This window comes from Erpetoichthys calabaricus, chromosome 9 (assembly GCF_900747795.2).
Source record: "Erpetoichthys calabaricus chromosome 9, fErpCal1.3, whole genome shotgun sequence".
Classification (NCBI taxonomy): domain Eukaryota; kingdom Metazoa; phylum Chordata; class Cladistia; order Polypteriformes; family Polypteridae; genus Erpetoichthys; species Erpetoichthys calabaricus.
In genome coordinates, this window is record NC_041402.2 from 30,902,111 (window position 1) to 30,920,812 (window position 18,702).

General features: G+C 37.8%; 1 protein-coding gene across 1 annotated transcript in view; it reads right to left on the reverse strand.

Moving 5' to 3' along the window:
• Positions 1–18,702, reverse strand: part of col27a1a (collagen, type XXVII, alpha 1a) — a 370,467-nt gene that overhangs the window by 1,600 nt on the left and 350,165 nt on the right. Inside the window, 8 exon segments of the mRNA XM_051931755.1 lie at positions 4,839–5,057; positions 6,034–6,143; positions 11,282–11,450; positions 12,276–12,341; positions 13,146–13,172; positions 13,671–13,706; positions 13,962–13,979; positions 15,314–15,349. Coding sequence (XP_051787715.1) covers positions 4,839–5,057; positions 6,034–6,143; positions 11,282–11,450; positions 12,276–12,341; positions 13,146–13,172; positions 13,671–13,706; positions 13,962–13,979; positions 15,314–15,349 — 681 coding nt within the window.

The window sequence follows — 18,702 nt, forward strand, 5'->3', positions numbered from 1 at the left end:
GCTCTGTCAGCACTGGGCGTGTGTTTCACTAGCAGGTCACGCAGACCAGACAGAAAACATCTGTCAAGTGTCTGATTTTTACAGTTCTATTATTGAATACAGTAATCCCTCGCTATATCGCGCTTCGCAGCTTCACTCCATCGCGGATTTTATATGTAAGCATATTTAAATATATATCGCGGATTTTTTGCCGGTTCGCGGATTTCTGAGGACAATGGGTCTTTTAATTTCTGGTACATGCTTCCTCAGTTGGTTTGCCCAGTTGATTTCATACAAGGGACGCTATTGGCAGATGGCTGAGAAGCTACCCAACTTACTTTTCTCTCTCTCTTGCGCTGACTTTCTCTGATCCTGACGTAGGGGGATTGAGCAGGGGGGCTGTTCGCACACCTAGACGATACGGACGCTCGTCTAAAAATGCTGAAAGATTATCTTCACGTTGCTACCTTCTGTGCAGCTGCTTCCTGAAGCGACATGCTGCACGGTGCTTCGCATACTTAAAAGCCAAACAGCCCTGTTGATTTGTTTGCTTTTCTCTATCTCTCTGACATTCTCTACTCCTGACGCGCACTCCTTTGAAGAGGAAGATATGTTTGCATTCTTTTAATTGTGAGACAGAACTGTCATCTCTGTCTTGTCATGGAGCACAGTTTAAACTTTTGAAAAAGAGACAAATGTTTGTTTCCAGTGTTTGAATAAAGTTCCTTTCTCTCTACAACCTCCTGTGTTTCTGCGCAAATCTGTGACCCAAGCATGACAATATAAAAATAACCATATAAACATATGGTTTCTACTTCGCGGATTTTCACCTTTCGCGGGGGGTTCTGGAACGCAACCCCCGCGATAGAGAAGGGATTACTGTACGCATAATTGAGAGACCGTTTCCTTAGTTTCTTTCTTATGTTTTGCTATTCATTTTTCTCCTCACATCTTCTTGTCCCAGTGAGCCTTGTGGTCTGGAAGCTTACACTGAAAAGGTACAATCATCTGTCAAGGCCACAAAACATAGTCAATGTCACGGTTTGGTCCCGTTTTTGAAATTCTTTTTTATCATAAAGTTTTGAATAATGCTTAGTCTAATTCTGCACAAACAATTTTTAAAACATACTTAAGGTCCTTGATGCATCTTCACATCTTACATTATTGGCACACTGTTTTAAATGATACATCTCCATATTGTGGTTCTTGATCGTAGATATGCACGACAGTACAGAAGGTCACCAGTGTGCACGGCCAGGACACTGGGGATTGTGTATTTGTGACCTCGAGTAGACAGACTTTCAACTTCAACTTCTGATTTCTCATTTAGGCTTTGGAAAAGATAGAAATTATTCTTTGGTCACAACTTTCACTCAGTTCTGACTATGTTTGGGCTCTCGATCACTATTTAGTAACTCTTTGGGCCTTCTCATGTTAGCAAGTACATTTTCACATAAGCTACACAAGCCTAAGGACTGTCCCAGTTTGTACTGGTGAGAGCGTTTGTGTTTTCCTGGTGAGTTACAACTAGCATAACACATACGGTATAACGAGTGACTGCTCTACAGCAAAAGAGACACAAACAAGTGTGCCGTGCTTGTCGAATGCTTACAACAAATGTCAACTGATGCATTTAGACTCTTCATCAGTGACGTCACCTGGGGGTCATCGGGTGTTTCAGGTTTTTTAACATTTGCCCAGGATGCCCAAGTCACAAGTGACCGCGGTTCACTTCTGTTATTCCACAGCCATCTGGAGGATTTGTTTGTTGTGTCTGTGATGGTTCTGATGGCCTTACACACCTGTGATGCCCAAAGGACTGAAAGCCTTACTCAGAGACAAGGCTGCCAACCCTCTGCTGCCCTCATCTAAAGGCACACACCGTGTCTGCCACCCAGTGGCTCTCTATTTTCAGCCCTAAGTATTTGACTCTTTTGTGCTTATGGGCTTCTTCCATTTTTTTTTTCCAAGAAGCCGTGACTTCTAGATGTTTCTGAGAATAAGATGATGTCAGACCTCAGGGTGGTCTCCGTGATGTTGTCTGGGAGTTGAAGCTGCGTCCCCAGGTCTACCTTCAACTGCCAGTCAGTCGATGTTCACAAGAGCCCCACCACTGCTCTTGGCTGTGGTTTGGGCTTCTCTCCAACTCACTGGTCCGAGGCATTTGGTCTGGTGTTTGCCACTACAGATAAGTTTCTGCAATTACTTTAAGTGCCTGGTCATGATGCCAGCAATAGATCTCCTAACCCAGTGCTTTTGGGTAAATACTCAGGATGTCCTTGAGAATCCCTTTTCTTTGCCACATAGGACAGGATGCACAGTTAACCTGGTTGGACTGGGCAGGATGTTGTAAACAGACCGTGTCAAGAGGTTAATACAGAAGGGCTCACCTTGCCACAGCTCAGACCAGGAGATCTTACTGCCCAAAGCCCATCTCCATTTCATCCGTGTACCTTGCTACTGCATTCCCACCACTTGCACTTCCTCTTGTACTAGTTGCTTGAGCTCTGTCATAACATCCATCCATCCATCCATCGTCCAACCCGCTATATCCCAACTACAGGGTCACGAGGGTCTGCTGGAGCCAATCCCAGCCAACAGGGGCAGGGGGCCAGCCCACCGCAAGGAACACACACACACACACACACACACACACACACACACACACACACACACACACACACACACACACACACCGACACAAGGATCGCCAATGCACCTAACCTGCATGTCTTTGGACTGTGGGAGGAAACCAAAGCACCTGTGGGGAGAACATGCAAACTCCACGCAGGGAGGACCCGGGAAGCGAACCAGAGTCTCCTAACTGCGAGGCAGCAGCCTACCACTGCGCCACCGTGCCACTCTCTGTCATAACAGGTTGTTGGAATACCCAAGCCCTGCACAGCCAGAATTAATTTAAAAAGTCCTAATATAGTAAATGCACTGTCAGTACCATCACGAGAAAGCAAGTAGCATAAATGCTTCACAAAGTGCACAGAAGGTGTAACTGCATCTTACTCTTACATTATTTTAATGCATCATTGCATTGTTGTTATTCTTTATCATTCAAATTTAATGCAGTGGCTTTTTCACAATACAGTGATCCCTCGCTATATTGCGCGTCGCCTTTTGCGGCTTCACTCTATCGCGGATTTTATATGTAAGCATATTTAAATATATATCGTGGATTTTTTGCTGGTTCGCGGATTTCTGCGGACAATGGGTCTTTTAATTTCTGGTACATGCTTCCTCAGTTGGTTTGCCCAGTTGATTTCATACAAGGGACGCTATTGGCAGATGGCTGAGAAGCTAGATTGCTTACTTTTCTCTCTCTCTTGCGCTGACTTTCTCTGATCCTGACGTAGGGGGATTGAGCAGGGGGGCTGTTCGCACACCTAGACGATACGGACGCTCGTCTAAAAATGCTGAAAGATTATCTTCACGTTGCTATCTTTTGTGCAGCTGCTTCGTGAAGCGACATGCTGCACGGTGCTTTGCATACTTAAAAGCTCGAAGGGCACGTATTGATTTTTGACTGTTTGTTTCTCTCTCTCTCTCTCTCTCTCTTCCTGCTCCTGACGGAGGGGGTGTGAGCTGCCGCCTTCAACAGCTTTGTGCCTCGGTGCTTCGCATACTTAAAAGCCAAACAGCCCTATTCATTTGTTTGGTTTTCTCTCACTTTCTGACAGTCTGTGCTCCTGAGGCGCACTCCTTTGAAGAGGAAGATATGTTTGCATTCTTTTAATTGTGAGACAGAACTGTCATCTCTGTCTTGTCATGGAGCACAGTTTAAACTTTTGAAAAAGAGACAAAGGTTTGTTTGCAGTGTTTGAATAACGTTCCTGTCTCTCTACAACCTCCTGTGTTTCTGCGCAAATCTGTGACCCAAGCATGACAATATAAAAATAACCATATAAACATATGGTTTCTACTTTGCGGATTTTCTTATTTTGCGGGTGGCTCTGGAACGCAACCCCCGTGATGGAGGAGGGATTATTGTACTACTATGAAAACTATATATTAGTAAACAGACAGGTTATAAAATGGAAAGCCTGTGTGTCAAAATGATCAAAAATTTATCCTTCTGAGTTCACTATCTTCAGATGGGACAGTAAGTGTTGGTATTCAGCACAGGATAACTGAGCTAAAACTTTGCCCTTCACCAAGAATTCCTATTATTTATGGAATATTTGTAGTGCTAGCAGGTCTTTCAGTTGTTTCTTTACGTTTTTGAAAGTTTGCCTTCACACAATAAGATGTTTAACAGGATTTGGGTGACAAGGAAACATATGTTTAATGGTGTTTGAAGGAAAAAATGGCAGCTTAGTATCAAATTGTACTGAGAAGTCATGTTTTTACAACCCTTTTTTCTCTAAGTCGGATATGGATTTCACTAGGATTTGAACCATTCATCCATTCATCCATCCATCCATTATCCAACCCATTATATCCTAACTACAGGGTCATGGGGGTCTGCAGGAGACAATCCCACCCAACACAGGGCACAAGTCAGGAAACAAACCCCAGGCAGGGCGCCAGCCCACCGCAGGGCACACACACACACACACACACACACACACGTACACACACACACACACACACACACACACACACACACACACACACACACACACACACACACCAAGCACACACTAGGGACAATTTTAGGATCGCCAATGCACCTAACCTGCATGTCTGTGGACTGTGGGAGGAAACCCACACAGACACAGGGAGGACATGCAAACTCCACGCAAGGAGGACCTGGGAAGCAAACCCGGGTCTCCTAACTGCGAGGCAGCAGCGCTACCCACTGTGAACCACAAAAATCTAAATTTGAAAAAAGCATAAACGCTTCATACCCAACAGTCATCTTGAATAACATCTGGTTGAAAATCTCCATTCACTTCAATCATTTGCCCATTCCAAGCTTTGAACTTAACGGCATTTTTGGAAGGTTGTTGGGATTTCTCGTCTTTCCATACAGGAACATTGAGGCAGTGGACTACAATGTGCTGTACAGCTTCAGAGCTCAAGAGATGTAAAAAGTTCATCTGCACACGTCCCACATCAAACTCCAGCTGAAAGAGAAAACACAAAAAACTGTCCATTTGAGAAATGTGTTTTAGGTTTTTAATTGCATTTAAGTCAAATTAAATTGGAGCAAGACAAAAACAAATGATGTGAACATTATGTACATACAGTATAACTCATACAGTAACTCATTTAGTGTATGTGTGCACATAGATACATTCATAAGGTTTTTAAAAATATCTCTTATTAATAATACCTTCACAATAGTTGAGTTCATGGTGTTAAAATACAGACAGTAAAACAAAAACCTTGTTGTCTTAAAAGGGGTCAAATGTGACCCAGCAGTTTTTATTAGTACAGAGAACACAAACAGCAGGGATTGACAAGCAATGTTGCTTTTTTGTTACGTAATTACTTGGTTTATTATCCATTCATTGCCATAAAATATAAGTGGTCCCATAGCTATATTTATCTTACAAGGTACTACTCATTTTCAGTAAAAATTGAAAAATTCCTCTATTATACTTTATTTTCAGTGGTGAAGACAAGATGTGAGTAAATTTTATCTGACTATATCACAACAGCAGTAGATGTGTATTCCTAAAATACAATGCTTTTGGGTTTTCGTATTTTTGCATTATCTTAGTCACTTCTGTGGTAGTATTGGTCAAAACTGACTTTTGCTGTATGTACCTTGGTACAAATGGCATAAAGTCACATTTTATTTATCAAAACTTAACTTTACATTGCTCCAAATAACACATTCAAATTGAAAATGAATAACGTTCTTTATAAACAATGGGTAGAGGTTTTCTTTTAAGAATACCTCTTTGATCACTAAGAGTAAATGTCTCCTTCTTTAGGTGAATTTCTGCATTCACACTCCTGCATTTCCTCCTTTATTCTGCACTACAGTATATGTATCTTCTTTTCAGTAACTGGTATCTGGAACTCAAAGGTAGTAGCAGGACACTAAAAGATCACTTATTACAAAGTGCAAATAGGTGTTCTGAGTAAACTAACCTTTGAGACAGAGACAGGCTTCAGACATGTCTGCCCACCACTAGTAAAGTTGCAGGTAACTTCAATTGAGTCAGATGAACACCCAAGGTTGGGATCAATCCAGTACGTACCTGAAATAAAATGAAGCTTTAGTGTGGAAATGCAGAGGCATAAGTACATGTCATGGGGATGTACAAGGGACGTTCAAAAAGCTTCTGCACTTTCGTATTTTCGTTGGAAACGAAGGTGGGACAAGTAGTAATTGGATATTAAAAAGTTGGTACAACGCTGGGAAAATTGCATCACAAAGCATTATCTTGTAGAAAAGTAATGTAATTTGTTTTTGAAATTCTTAATAGAATTTAAAAAAAGTGCAGAAACTTTTTGAACGTCCCTCATATATAAAAGTGCTTTCTTAATTTACACTTGCCTCATAATGTATTATAAAAATCAAAGAAGTCACATGCACAGTTCTGTAATCACATCTAATGCAGCTCTGTATCCTGTAATATGTCTGTGACTTTTCTTAGTTTATTAAATTAAGTTTTTGATTAGTAAATAAGCAGGGCTTTTCAAGACACTTCTTAAATAGCTAACATCAGAAAACACACTTATGTAAAAAGATCAAGCTATCTGTGAGTTTCATATGTCCTCGCCACAGTCTGTTGTGATCAGTCCAATTTGCAAGAATCCAATTATGTTTTCTGTAAGGATGTTGTGAAGCTCTGTGTTCTTCATCTGAATATTTTCTAGTTTTGCTCATACATGTGTTGACCTTGGAATTAAAACAAGTATTATACAGGGAATATGTTGGGAAGAGTTTCCTGGGATACTTGACTTGACTTTATTGACACATGCCGACTGCGAATTACTGGGAAAGTGTGTATGTATGAAAGAAGCGAATGTCTTCCCATACTAAAACATGCTTGCTCCAGATTCTGTATGTCAAAGGCCAAACTCATTAAAATAAAGAATGTTACTTATTTAAAAATAAATTTGTGTCAGAGACACCTGTCAGTGTCAGATACTAACAAACAAATTGTTTCGCAACAAAAACATCTTAAAATGTTATTAAAGTGTTAAGTCTTAAAATGTTGTTCAAGTCTTCCATGTATTCTTTGGTGAAAAATTCAAGTAATATTTATTGTCCTCCACATTCTCAAATGATTTTCTTTTGTGCATCTTCTACATATGGCTTTTTAAATTGTTTATTTAACTGGAATACTTTTTTGTTCATTATCTTCACCTCCACTGTTAACATTTTTTTTCAGGTCTTTTTTATCATTAAGGATGCTTTTTGATTTCATGTTTCAATTTTCTGTACTCATCTTCATTTTTATCATTTTATTTTTTTAATAGTATCATTTTGTTATATACAGTAGACCCCTGCAAAGTTGCGATTCAGAGTTCGCGTCCTCAGTCATTCATGGATTTTTCCTTAGAACCTAATCTAATCTATCTACAATTTAACAATCTAATAATTGTTAGCGGAAACCGCAAATATCCTCCGCAATTTTTATGGCTTTTATCGTGGCAATACTGTACTGTAGAGAGACCAGGAAGCAACTGTAGAGGAAAACGCGGCTTGGAATGGTGAAAGTAGCCAATAGAATTTGAAACTGCAACTCCCAGCAGTCCCTGCAGTGACTCTGATTGGTCTTCTGCTGAGGGTGCTGGGGCTGTTGGGGTCAAAGGAAGTCAGCACGGCTTTTACAAAGGGGGCTGGTGACGAAAAGCAAAAAAAAGTTTTTGTAATTTGTGTTACAATTGGAGACAAAGTCAGAGAGGCGAGATTGCATTGGTTTGGACATGTGCAGAGGAGAGGTGAGGGGTATATTGGGAGAAGGATGCTAAGGATAGAGCTGCCAGGGAAGAGGAAAAGAGGAAGCCTAAGAGAAGGTTAATGATGTGGTGAGAGAGGACATGCAGGTGATGGGTGTAACAGAACAAGATGCAGAGGACAGAAAGATATGAAAGAAGATGATCCGCTGTGGCGACCCCTAACTGGAGCAGATGGAAAAAGAAAAAGAAGTAATTTGTGTTTTAAGTTCCTGTCTGTCTGCCTTCTGTTGGGTTACCTGTACTTATTCATTTTGTCCTGGATCGTTTTGTGCGTCTGGATTGTCTGCCATCTGCCTGTGTACATGAGGACTGTAAGTGGATCCATGGCCAACTTGCAAAGAAAGGAGCGCTCCTGAACCCGTCCACCGGTCTTCACCATTTCAGGAACTAGCCGCAGGACTATCTTTACATTCCCTATCAACGTGTGGATCTCTGGACTATCGTTTTCATCATTACATTTCATCTGTTGCCGTTTTCATTAACGTTTTTCATGATTTACTCTGTGTGTTTTGTTTGTGCTTTGATATATTTAATGTATAATCGCCGTAAGGGGAACAGGGGTGGTATCGTTGTTTTCATTTATTTCATTTGTTTTCATTACATTATTATTTGCTGTTTGATTACCAGTTTGCTTTGTTTTTGTCTCTGTTTGTGAGTGCGTGCGGGTCAGGCCAAGGCTGGGTGCGTCCCTGGAATCTCCACCATAAAAATAAATAAATCGCCGTCTTCTCGACAGTGTAAATCTTAGCGGCACCGGACCGCTACAGCGTTATTCATTTCTCCTTGCTGCTGATTGACTGTGATGCATCCCCAGCTGAGTGTTCTTGTGTTTTCCATTTTGTTCCTCTTAACCCTTAAACCGCCACAACCAGCTATAGTCATTTCCCAGTGCCATTTGCGAGCATGCAGGAGCTGATCAGTCAGTGCCGTACATTCGTTGATAAGCCAGCTCATAACCACTGCCAGCCCCTTGTGAGCAGGGGGGATGAACGCACCCCTAGAAGACACAGACGCTCCTCAAAAAACCCCTCTTACAAAAACGCTGATAGACTACTTTCACATTGCTCCCTAACTTGCTGGGCTTACTCACGGCTGCTCTGTTGCGTGACGTGATATGCTTCTCGCGTGATGCTACACATACTTAAAAGCCTGAACAGCACCTGTCCTTTTTGGCTGATTGCTTTGTTTCTTTCTCCTCCCCCAGAAATCCTCTGCTCCTGTTGCGGGTCCTGCTCCCGTTGTGCTCCCCTATGATGTTTGTCTATCCTTTTAATAGAGAAGTAACTGCATACTGAGCTCGTTTTACTTCTGAAAGAGATATGTTCGTTTAAAGTGTTTGAATAAAGCTCCTGTCTCTACAATCTCCTGTGTTTCTGTGCAATTCTGTGACGCAAGCATGACACCCTGCAGCCTTGCAGTCCCTGGGATTGAGCCGCTGCACTAGACTAGCCTGCCAGCGTCTGCGTTTACCTCTGTGTGCTTGCATGCTGCCAGTTCAAACGCAGTTGGTTTGGTGATTTACTAAATTTCATCCATTGTGTCAGTTGCACCTTGTACATATTGTTCCAGTAGTTTTTTAAATAGTTTTTACATTTCATTAGCAGTGTTTAAAATGATCAGTGTTGCAGTAATTATGATGCTCTTTGCATGAAAAAAAGTGTTCCATTAAAATTTCGCTTTTTCTTTGTTAATTGTGACGTTTACTTAAAATGCAGCAAAAAAGTATTTGGTGTCCAGGGATGCATTAACCTCCAAGTATGTGGCAGTTTAAGGGTTAAAGCCCCAAGATACCGCCGAAACGAGCTGCGCCGTCTAAGGCTTCTGGCAATGAAAACGCGCTTGCATGAACTACAGTACATATAGCGGTAACATCTGTTTTTACATTCTAGCACTGCGGGAGACATAGCAGTACAGTATACAGGTTTACCTTTACATTCTTTATTGTAAGGTAATGTATTAAGCTGAGTTTGAAATTAAATTAAAGTATTTTGGGAGCATATTTAGGGTTTAAACTATAAAAATAGGCATTTTTTTAACCACATCCAAAATTTGCTGTTTTTCACAATTCGCAGGTGCTCTAGGAACGTAACCCCCAAGAATTTTGGGGGTGTACTGTATATTTATATTTATTCAACTATTTGTGTTTTATTTTTTCTTTTTAGAGTATATGTATTTTTATATGGATTGTGTTGTTTCTAAAATTAAACCAGCTACTAATGTAATTTATTCACAAAAAATCTTCACTGCAAATTATGTCTGTGCTAGAATGTGCAAAGACCTTTTCAAACTTGAAAGACTTAAAATTTACGTTACCCAAAGCTGCATCTAAATCATTTCAGAGGTCCATTTAAAAATAAATTAAATATTTTAATGCACCCTTTAATGCAATTTAGAAATTATCAGTGACAATGGTGATTTCCTAGTTCTTTTATTACTATAGCAAATTATATTTTTTATTGATTTTAATTTGAAAAATGTCTTCCCTTCTTAAAATAATATAGCTTTTTGTAAAATTTAGTTTTAGGTAAATTCAGGTTGGGCTTTAATTTTCTCATACTTCATTTATTACAAAATATCCTATATTGATTTTCAAATGCCCTCATTAATTCAGAATTTACTTTGCATAGCTTTGCACTGAGTCAGTATTTTAAACTGCAACTTTCATCAAAACTTTAGATAGCTATGCCTCATAAAGGAAGTTTTTTTGTGGCCAGGGTTTTGTTTGACCAGTGGGGAATGAAGCTTTTAAAAATTGGGTGAAAGAGCTTTATTAGAAACTAAGGAGGACAGCATAAGTGAATCTCTCCCTATTGAGAAACCAGACTCCTATCTGGAATGATAATAAAAGTTTGAGATGATTAAGTGATCAGTATAATCAATGAATAGTGGACCATATGTCCAGAATACAAAAATACTGCCACTGGGGTACAGTATAAGGTGCATTAAACGAGTTTGCAAAGCAAGGAGCCCACTGAAACACATCAGGCATAATAAAATTCAAATATTTGAAAAACCATTAGTCACTGTTGATATATTACACCTAGATTAATTTGTTTTTTGACAGGTTCAGGTTAAAATGACAACATTTGCTTCCCACTGTGAATAAACAAAATTAAATTATTTTCCTAATATTAACAAAATAACTAGCAAGCTTGAAAGACATAGCTAAAAAGGTAACAGTTTAGTTAATAAAGATATCTGGAGGAAGACGAAAAATGTATAATACTAGTTGGCAGTCATGAATGTTTATGGCATTGTTACCTAATGATGCTATTAGTAACTTTCAATTTCAATTTGCTTTTCAAAAGCAAAACAAAAATGATCAGCTAGTAAACATGAGTCATAATTTTAGTGTTCATTGCTACTGCATTTACACTTTCCTGCACGGCATGTCAGAGCAGAGAGAAACACATCTATCTCATCTCACCATCATTCATCCTTTGCTCACAATCCTTTAGATCTCTGCAAATGCGAGCAGGGTTATCGTGGGTTCCAAGTGGGTTTTTAATGCTCTGGATCAGGTTACTGAGGTAGTGCAGGGTCTTGAAGATCTCTGTTCCCTGGTCTAGCATTGGCAGGTCTAGGTTTTGATAATTCTTAAAAAGAAGTTATAAAAAAAGGTTATGCATGGCTAAAATGTATAGCGTACACAAAGCCAGCCTAATGTCAATTCAGACAATCAAACACCACAATTTAATATTAAAACACACACACACATACACACCCTTCTTGTGATAAACAGAGTAGTTATTTCCAGAAACAGCGTTTCAGTTTGCATGAAAGTTGCTAAACAGAACAACAAATCCCAGAAACAATTTACTAGTCTAAAACAGTGTTCCCCAAAATGACTGGCCTAGTAAGCAAAAAAGGGAAGGAGGCCAAGGATCACATGAGGATGGGACAGAGGGTTTCCTGTTATAACACTTTAGTTTACCTAAGTATTCTAGATACTCTTGTCAAAATATATTATCGATGTTTTATCAAACTGAAGTAGAGTAAATTGGCAAATAACCTAATCTGTCAGTAGTAAACATGTAAAATACTTAATCAAGCTGAATGACCAACCATTAGTTCAACTGAATAGTATGAAAAATGGTCATCTCTCTTTTTATTGCTCTGCAAAGTCTTGTGATATATCTTCTAGTTACAAAATAGGCAAATTTGAATATGCAAGTGTTACATATCACAAACACTCAAAAGCCACTTCTCACTAACATTCATGCATTCTTGCATCGAGATCCTATAGCACTCTTTTATATATGTGAGCATTTCAAGTATGTGTTTTGTTGGATTGATATTGGCCTTTTGAATAGCTCATGCAAATTGATTATTTTATTTTTTTATCATACAATGTGCAACACCTGTCAAAGGCAAAAACATAAAGTAAACAATTCCTTTTGAGAAAGTAAATACATATTTACCTCTGTCCTGAGTGCAGCATTAGAGTCAATAAAAACCTGCAGTGCAGCTCCAAGGGCTTCATTTTTCTAATAACAGGTATAAAGAGAAATTACGATTGGTAACACTAAGATTTTTTTCTTTCTAGCAAAACTATTGATGTCATATAAAACCTAATTATATATTACTTGCAATATGATGATATTTTTCCAAGGTAAGTACTGTTTGCAAGTTTTGTACTCTATAGATAACATATTTGTATGTAGGAATTAATTTTTGGTGTGCATTTATGATTTACATTATAAATAAACTTGCAATGCTATTTATTTACACTGTGATACCAGTGTGCTGTCATCTTCTAATTTTGAAGGAGACTAAAAAAGATTAAATTCACTGATTACAATAAAAATGGTGTGTTGAGATAAATGTGCTGCTGCAGTGCATACAGTGTTCATTGTTTTTACCACTAATATTTGAAAAAAAGTTTTCAGAATTTATACATTATTGCTACGTGCCCTTGCCTAAGCTGCAACACTGAGTGATACCTGGGCAAATGACAATGAACACTGAAAGTTAAAATGTGCTGTAGCTGATTTATAAAACAATTACTATTTAAATCCTTAAATTCAGATAATAAATTAAGGAAATTGCTATCAAACAATCACTAATAGTACCGCTCCAATCAACAGAGCGGCTCATTCTGTAGACAGCATAATTGGCTCACAGCTTCTAGACATTTTACTGGCGTTATTTTGTTATTATGGAAAGTGTAAATGAAAGGAAACCAGCATTATAACTGCTATTGAAATGTGAGGAAAATATGATATTATCAGGGCAAATAACAAAAAATTAATACATAAAAATTACTGTGTCATAGTGAAAATCCAACTTACAATTGAGAAAGGAATGCCTGGTGGACCCTATAACAGCAATGTTTGATAAATGTTAAGAAAGAAAATGGCACAGCTTAACGAAAAACAAACAATATATTTAATCACAATTATAACACTTTCAAAACCAAGTATACACCATGGTCTCATGTACCATATAAAACTAGTGACTTCTTTGGCAAATTTAACACAGTCCAATTCAATTCAAAGACAAACATTTAAGCTGTCATAGAGATACATTTGAATGTTGTATTTTTTTCTCTACAATCTCAAAGTTTTTAGAATTTACAATTTTTTAAATTATTAGGTCATTACAATTAACAGGTGATTCTAAATTTGCTTGCACAGTTGTGGGGATGTTGAGAAAAACCCAGACACTCAAAGACTGAGCAACACTCTTCATAGACAATGACTGGGTGTAAGAATTGAACAAGTGATTCTGAACCTGTGATACTGCCTTATGCACATTTTATATATAATAAAATAAAATTGAAATTACACAATTATATGAAAAATTTAAAGACATACCGGTGGTCCAGGTGGTCCACGTGGACCAGGAGGTCCCTAAAAAAGTAAGGATAGTAAATCACACTCAGCACTGTTAGGAAAAGTCTGAAATTAAAGATACATTTTCTTTTAAGAAATATCTTAACCACTTTCATTTCAACATATTTTTTGCATTTTAATTAGTTAATCATATATGGGCTAAGTATGGAAGGTACAAAATCATTGCTACTTCAATATAAATAAATAATTATTCTGGCAATATTTAACATGAAAGATGAGTTTAAATCAAATCAAATAAAATGGATTACTTACTCTAGGTCCCTGTAGTCCCTGCAAGTAAAGTAAATGAGAAATTCAAAATGCCGAAGGAACATTACTTATGAAATTGGTATCTTTTCTCAGGTCAGTGAATAAAGGGACCAGTTTTTAAACATTCAGAAACTTTTGAAAACAGTTGTTTTAAAAATAGTTCAGGATCAAACAGCTCAAAAAGATTTCTACAAGGATAAAAGTCACCTTGCCAGAGTGCTAAGATCAATAAGTAAAGTCTGCAACATTAATGAACTAAAAAGTTAAGGTCACTCAGTGGTTTCATTCACATTACTTCCAATAACATAATATGACAGTTAGCACATACTGTACATATTCTGCCCAGCTTGGCTATGAAAGGACTGAAACTATTTTATCCATCCATTCATTTTCTAAATCCACTTTTCAGAGCAGGGGGGCAGAGAAGCTGGAGCCTATTCAGCAAGCATTGGGTGCAAGGCAGGAACAAACCCTGGACAGGATGTTATCCATCGCAGAGTGAACACACACGCACACACCTTTTTATATTTATACTTTTAACACAGATCCATTTAAATACTATTAATCAAACTATCCTTTTTAAAACCTGCCCAAGGCTGATGAAACAAAATGTAAAATCAGGAAGTCTTAGCTGCTGCTTTGCCAGTCAGCCGGTAAAACAAATACTGTCAGATCAGCATAGTTTTATATTCAGTATGGCACAACATATGATGCTATATGATAATGTTATGCTATATTTATCACTGTAATTATGGTTATTGGGCGGCGCAGTGGGTAGTGCTGCTGCCTCGCAGTTAGGAGACCTGGGTTCGCTTCCCGGGTCCTCCCTGCGTGGAGTTTGCATGTTCTCCCCATGTCTGCGTGGGTTTCCTCCCACAGTCCAAAGACATGCAGGTTAGGTGCATTGGCGATCCTGAATTGTCCTTAGTGTGTGTATGTGCCCTGCGGTGGGCTGGCGCCCTGCCCAGGGTTTGTTTCCTGCCTTGCGCCCTGTGTTGACTGGGATTGGCTCCAGCAGACCCCCGTGAACCTGTAGTTAGGATGTAGCACGTTGGATAATGGATGGATTATAGTTATGTTAGGGACATCTAATAACATCATTTACATTGGTAACAGAGGGGACATGACTACTTTGCTATACACCACATTATGTGTTTTATTTTTTTTGTTTCCAGGTTTTGAAATGAATTCCTGTTTACAAAATATATTAATGTATGTTTACATTCTAATTGCTGATTCAAGCTTGTCTCAATCTTCCAGAGAACATTCAGACATCTGTTGTGATACAAAATTGCATGTGGTTGCAATAAGATGGCACCCTCAGCTCAAACTAAGAGAAATACCAAAATGCTTACAATTTCTCCCCTGCTTCCTTTGTCTCCTTTCGGTCCCTGAAAAACAAAACATTTGGGAGTAGAGTACAAACTTACTCTGTCACTTGACCTAAATGTATGGATGAGACAAAACTAACATACAGACTTAAGTTTCATTTTGGCCATTCCCTAAATCAAACTGGTAAAAAGACAGTTAAGGTATGACATGCACTATATATCAGACAGATAGCACCTTATTTGTCCCAAGGGGAAATCTCAAAAATATAACAATATAACAAACATCTACAAACCTCCTTAAATATACAGAATTACAAAAAGAAGAAAATGTCTTAGTTGGATAAAGATAAAACTTCGTTCTTTAAAGTCAAAATTGGATCAGTGCTTTAAGTCCCTGCCATGTATGGTAATTTTATTCTTATAAAACTATAATTATTAAGTCAAATATGAAATCTATGGCTGCTTAAATTTTATGAGCTTGTACATGTACTTGCTCATGAAAGGCAGCATTGTTTTTTCTACTTAATATTCAGCAAGGAAGGGAGTGACTTGTTTGGGGATGCTGTTGGGGAAGACTGATATGTTCACAGGGTACTTTCCCACTAATAAAGAATTATTGTTATTATTATTATTATTATTATCATAACCACTTAGAATGATTTTATCAATGATTCCACACACTGCTTCACATGAGACCTAAGAATCAATGCTTTTTGACATATGGATACATTTTAAATCTATATACAGTAAATATATATATTACAGAATTTCAGTATGAAGGTGTCACAAACTGTGATTTTAACAAAGTCATCTCTGTGTGCCGGACTGTCTTTGCATAGCCAGTACAGACTATGAAGTGTGTGGTCCAGTTAAAGCCTGCTAGCTCTGTACTCCTAATGAAATGCACTGTAGAGAATGTGAAGTTCATATGAACCAATGTTGATTAATGACTCGCTTACATCAAATGAAAAACTCCAACTGCAACAAATCAGAAACTAAGTTTTTTCTAAATAGAGTGATTTTGGATAATTGGACAATATAATTCTATCTAGCCCTGTGACTGTATTATGTGTCTTAACTATAAACACCAAGCAGTTGCATACCCCATAAAATCTGAGCGTATATACAACACAGTTTTTATTTCTCCACCATCCCAAGTCCTCCTCTGTAAATCTTCTTTCTTAGGTTGTGTTGCTTGATTAAGAATTTCACTAAAATGCAGGAAATATCTTATTTGTTGTGACAAAAGTACTGATTTTAAATAGGGAGTAATTCCAAACATTGTCAGATATAAGGGTTTTGTGTTGTTACAAGAAAATTTAGCTGTGATTTCACTGTCACAAAGCGTTGTATAAAATGGTTCCCGAATGTTGACAAGTTATTTGTAGAAATGATAAAAATCAATTACTTTCAGAACCTACAAAATCTCAGCAAAGAGCACATCATTGTTAGATACTGTTATCTGTGCTGACTTGGCAGTCTCAATGCACGATTGTACTAATCCTTTACAATGCCAACTGCAGATAAGCTTAAAAAGGTGCAGACTGCAACTGTTTCACTTGCAGTCTTCTCATTGTCAATGTATTGTTTAACCTCTAATGTGACTTGATAGTACAGACTTTGTCATGGCAAAAAACCTAACATATCACTCTAAACATCCAGTAAGAGGGTCTGAGGCTGTGATGTTAGCAAAAGCAATGTTGCAGCCTTTTTAAAAAAAAAAAAACTGTTAAAAAAACCCAAAACGTAACAATGATACTTCTGGGTCAATACATGTTCCATGACTTTTACAAAACTTTAATATATATTTTGAAATGTATCAAATACTTTTGGGTCTGCAAAATTAAGTTTTATTTTTCATAACTCTTCCAGAATTTCCAAGTCCACGGGGACCCCGGCCCTGTTTCTGAAGTTGTAACGAAACAGTAATAACCATTCACCAGAGGTGGGTACAGTAGCCAAAAATTGTACTCAAGTAAGAGTAGCGTTACTTCAAAATTATATTAATCAAGAAGAAGTAAAAAGTAGTCATCCAAAAAATTATTCAAGTAAGAGTAAAAAAGTACTTGGTGAAAAGACTACTCAAGTACTGAGTAACTGTGTGATCATAATAAATTATTTATTTTTTAGAAATGATGTAATAAGACAGACAAAAATATAAAATAATGTGCAAATTCTCTTATTTCCAAATAATAAAATAAAAAATGGGTAAAAATAAATAACATCTTTACAAAATAAAGATGCACAAATAACACAAAGTTCCAAATCTCAGTTTTTCACAACAAAGCTTTTGAAGCCAATACCTACAGCAGGTAACATGTATGTTTGAACAGTGCAAACTACTTACAGTGACAAGATATACTGACTGTACACTGACAGTAAGTATAATACTGTATATTCACTTGCCCTCCAAATAGCACAGCTGATAGAAAATAACATTAGAACAAGGCAGCTTATGCACGTACGAGAAGTCTCACTTTACCTTGACTGTCTGTGTCTGTGCATCTTTGGTTAAAACGTGCTTGTTCTTCACTCAGTGAAGTGATAGTTAAGCTTCTGCAGAAGTTGGCTCTCATTTTTCATGTACAGTATTCTTTCTTTCCCTGTCCACTGTCTGTGAGGAATTTGTGCCACTAGGATGCAACAGTTTTTGTGTGGTCATGTGACTGATGGCTACGTCTGATTTGTGAAACAGAGTCTTGTGATTATTGTTGCTACGTCTGATTGGTTAAACAGTCATGCAGTAGATCCACTGGCGGATTCTCTCTGGCAAAAATATAGCGTACTGTATCTAATGGAAAAAAAGTAATGATTCGAGTGTTGCCCAATGTAGCGGAGTAAGAGTAGCGTTTCTTCTTCACAAATGTACTCACATAAAACTAAAAAGTATGGTGCAGTAAAACTACTCTTAGAAGTACAATTTTTTTAAAACGTTACTCAAGTAAATGTAACAGAGTAAATGTAACTCGTTACTACATACCACTGCCATTCAGCCACTATACTGCCTACATTTTACCCACCTCGAAGTTTAAATAGGTGAAATAATAATAATAATAATAATCACACAAAAGCACTTTTGCTATCCCTAAAACATCACTGCCATTTTTATTCTCTAGAACAACTGGTTAATAAATAACACATAGTGCAAATTAATTATGGCAAGATCTAAAATGTAATTACTGTAAGAAAACGATAAGCTCTATTTATGCATTTCAGAACAGATGTGAGGTAATGAATTACTTCTTTTCATGCCAAGTAAAATAAGTTCCTTATGAGCCACCTTTTATTAATTCATATTCCAGGTAGTGTGTATTTCCAGATCAACATTTTACCAGTACAAATATTTCAGACTAGCTGTCCCCCACGGCTCCACCCGCGTAGTAGTGAAACAGGACAAATTTTAAAAATCTTAA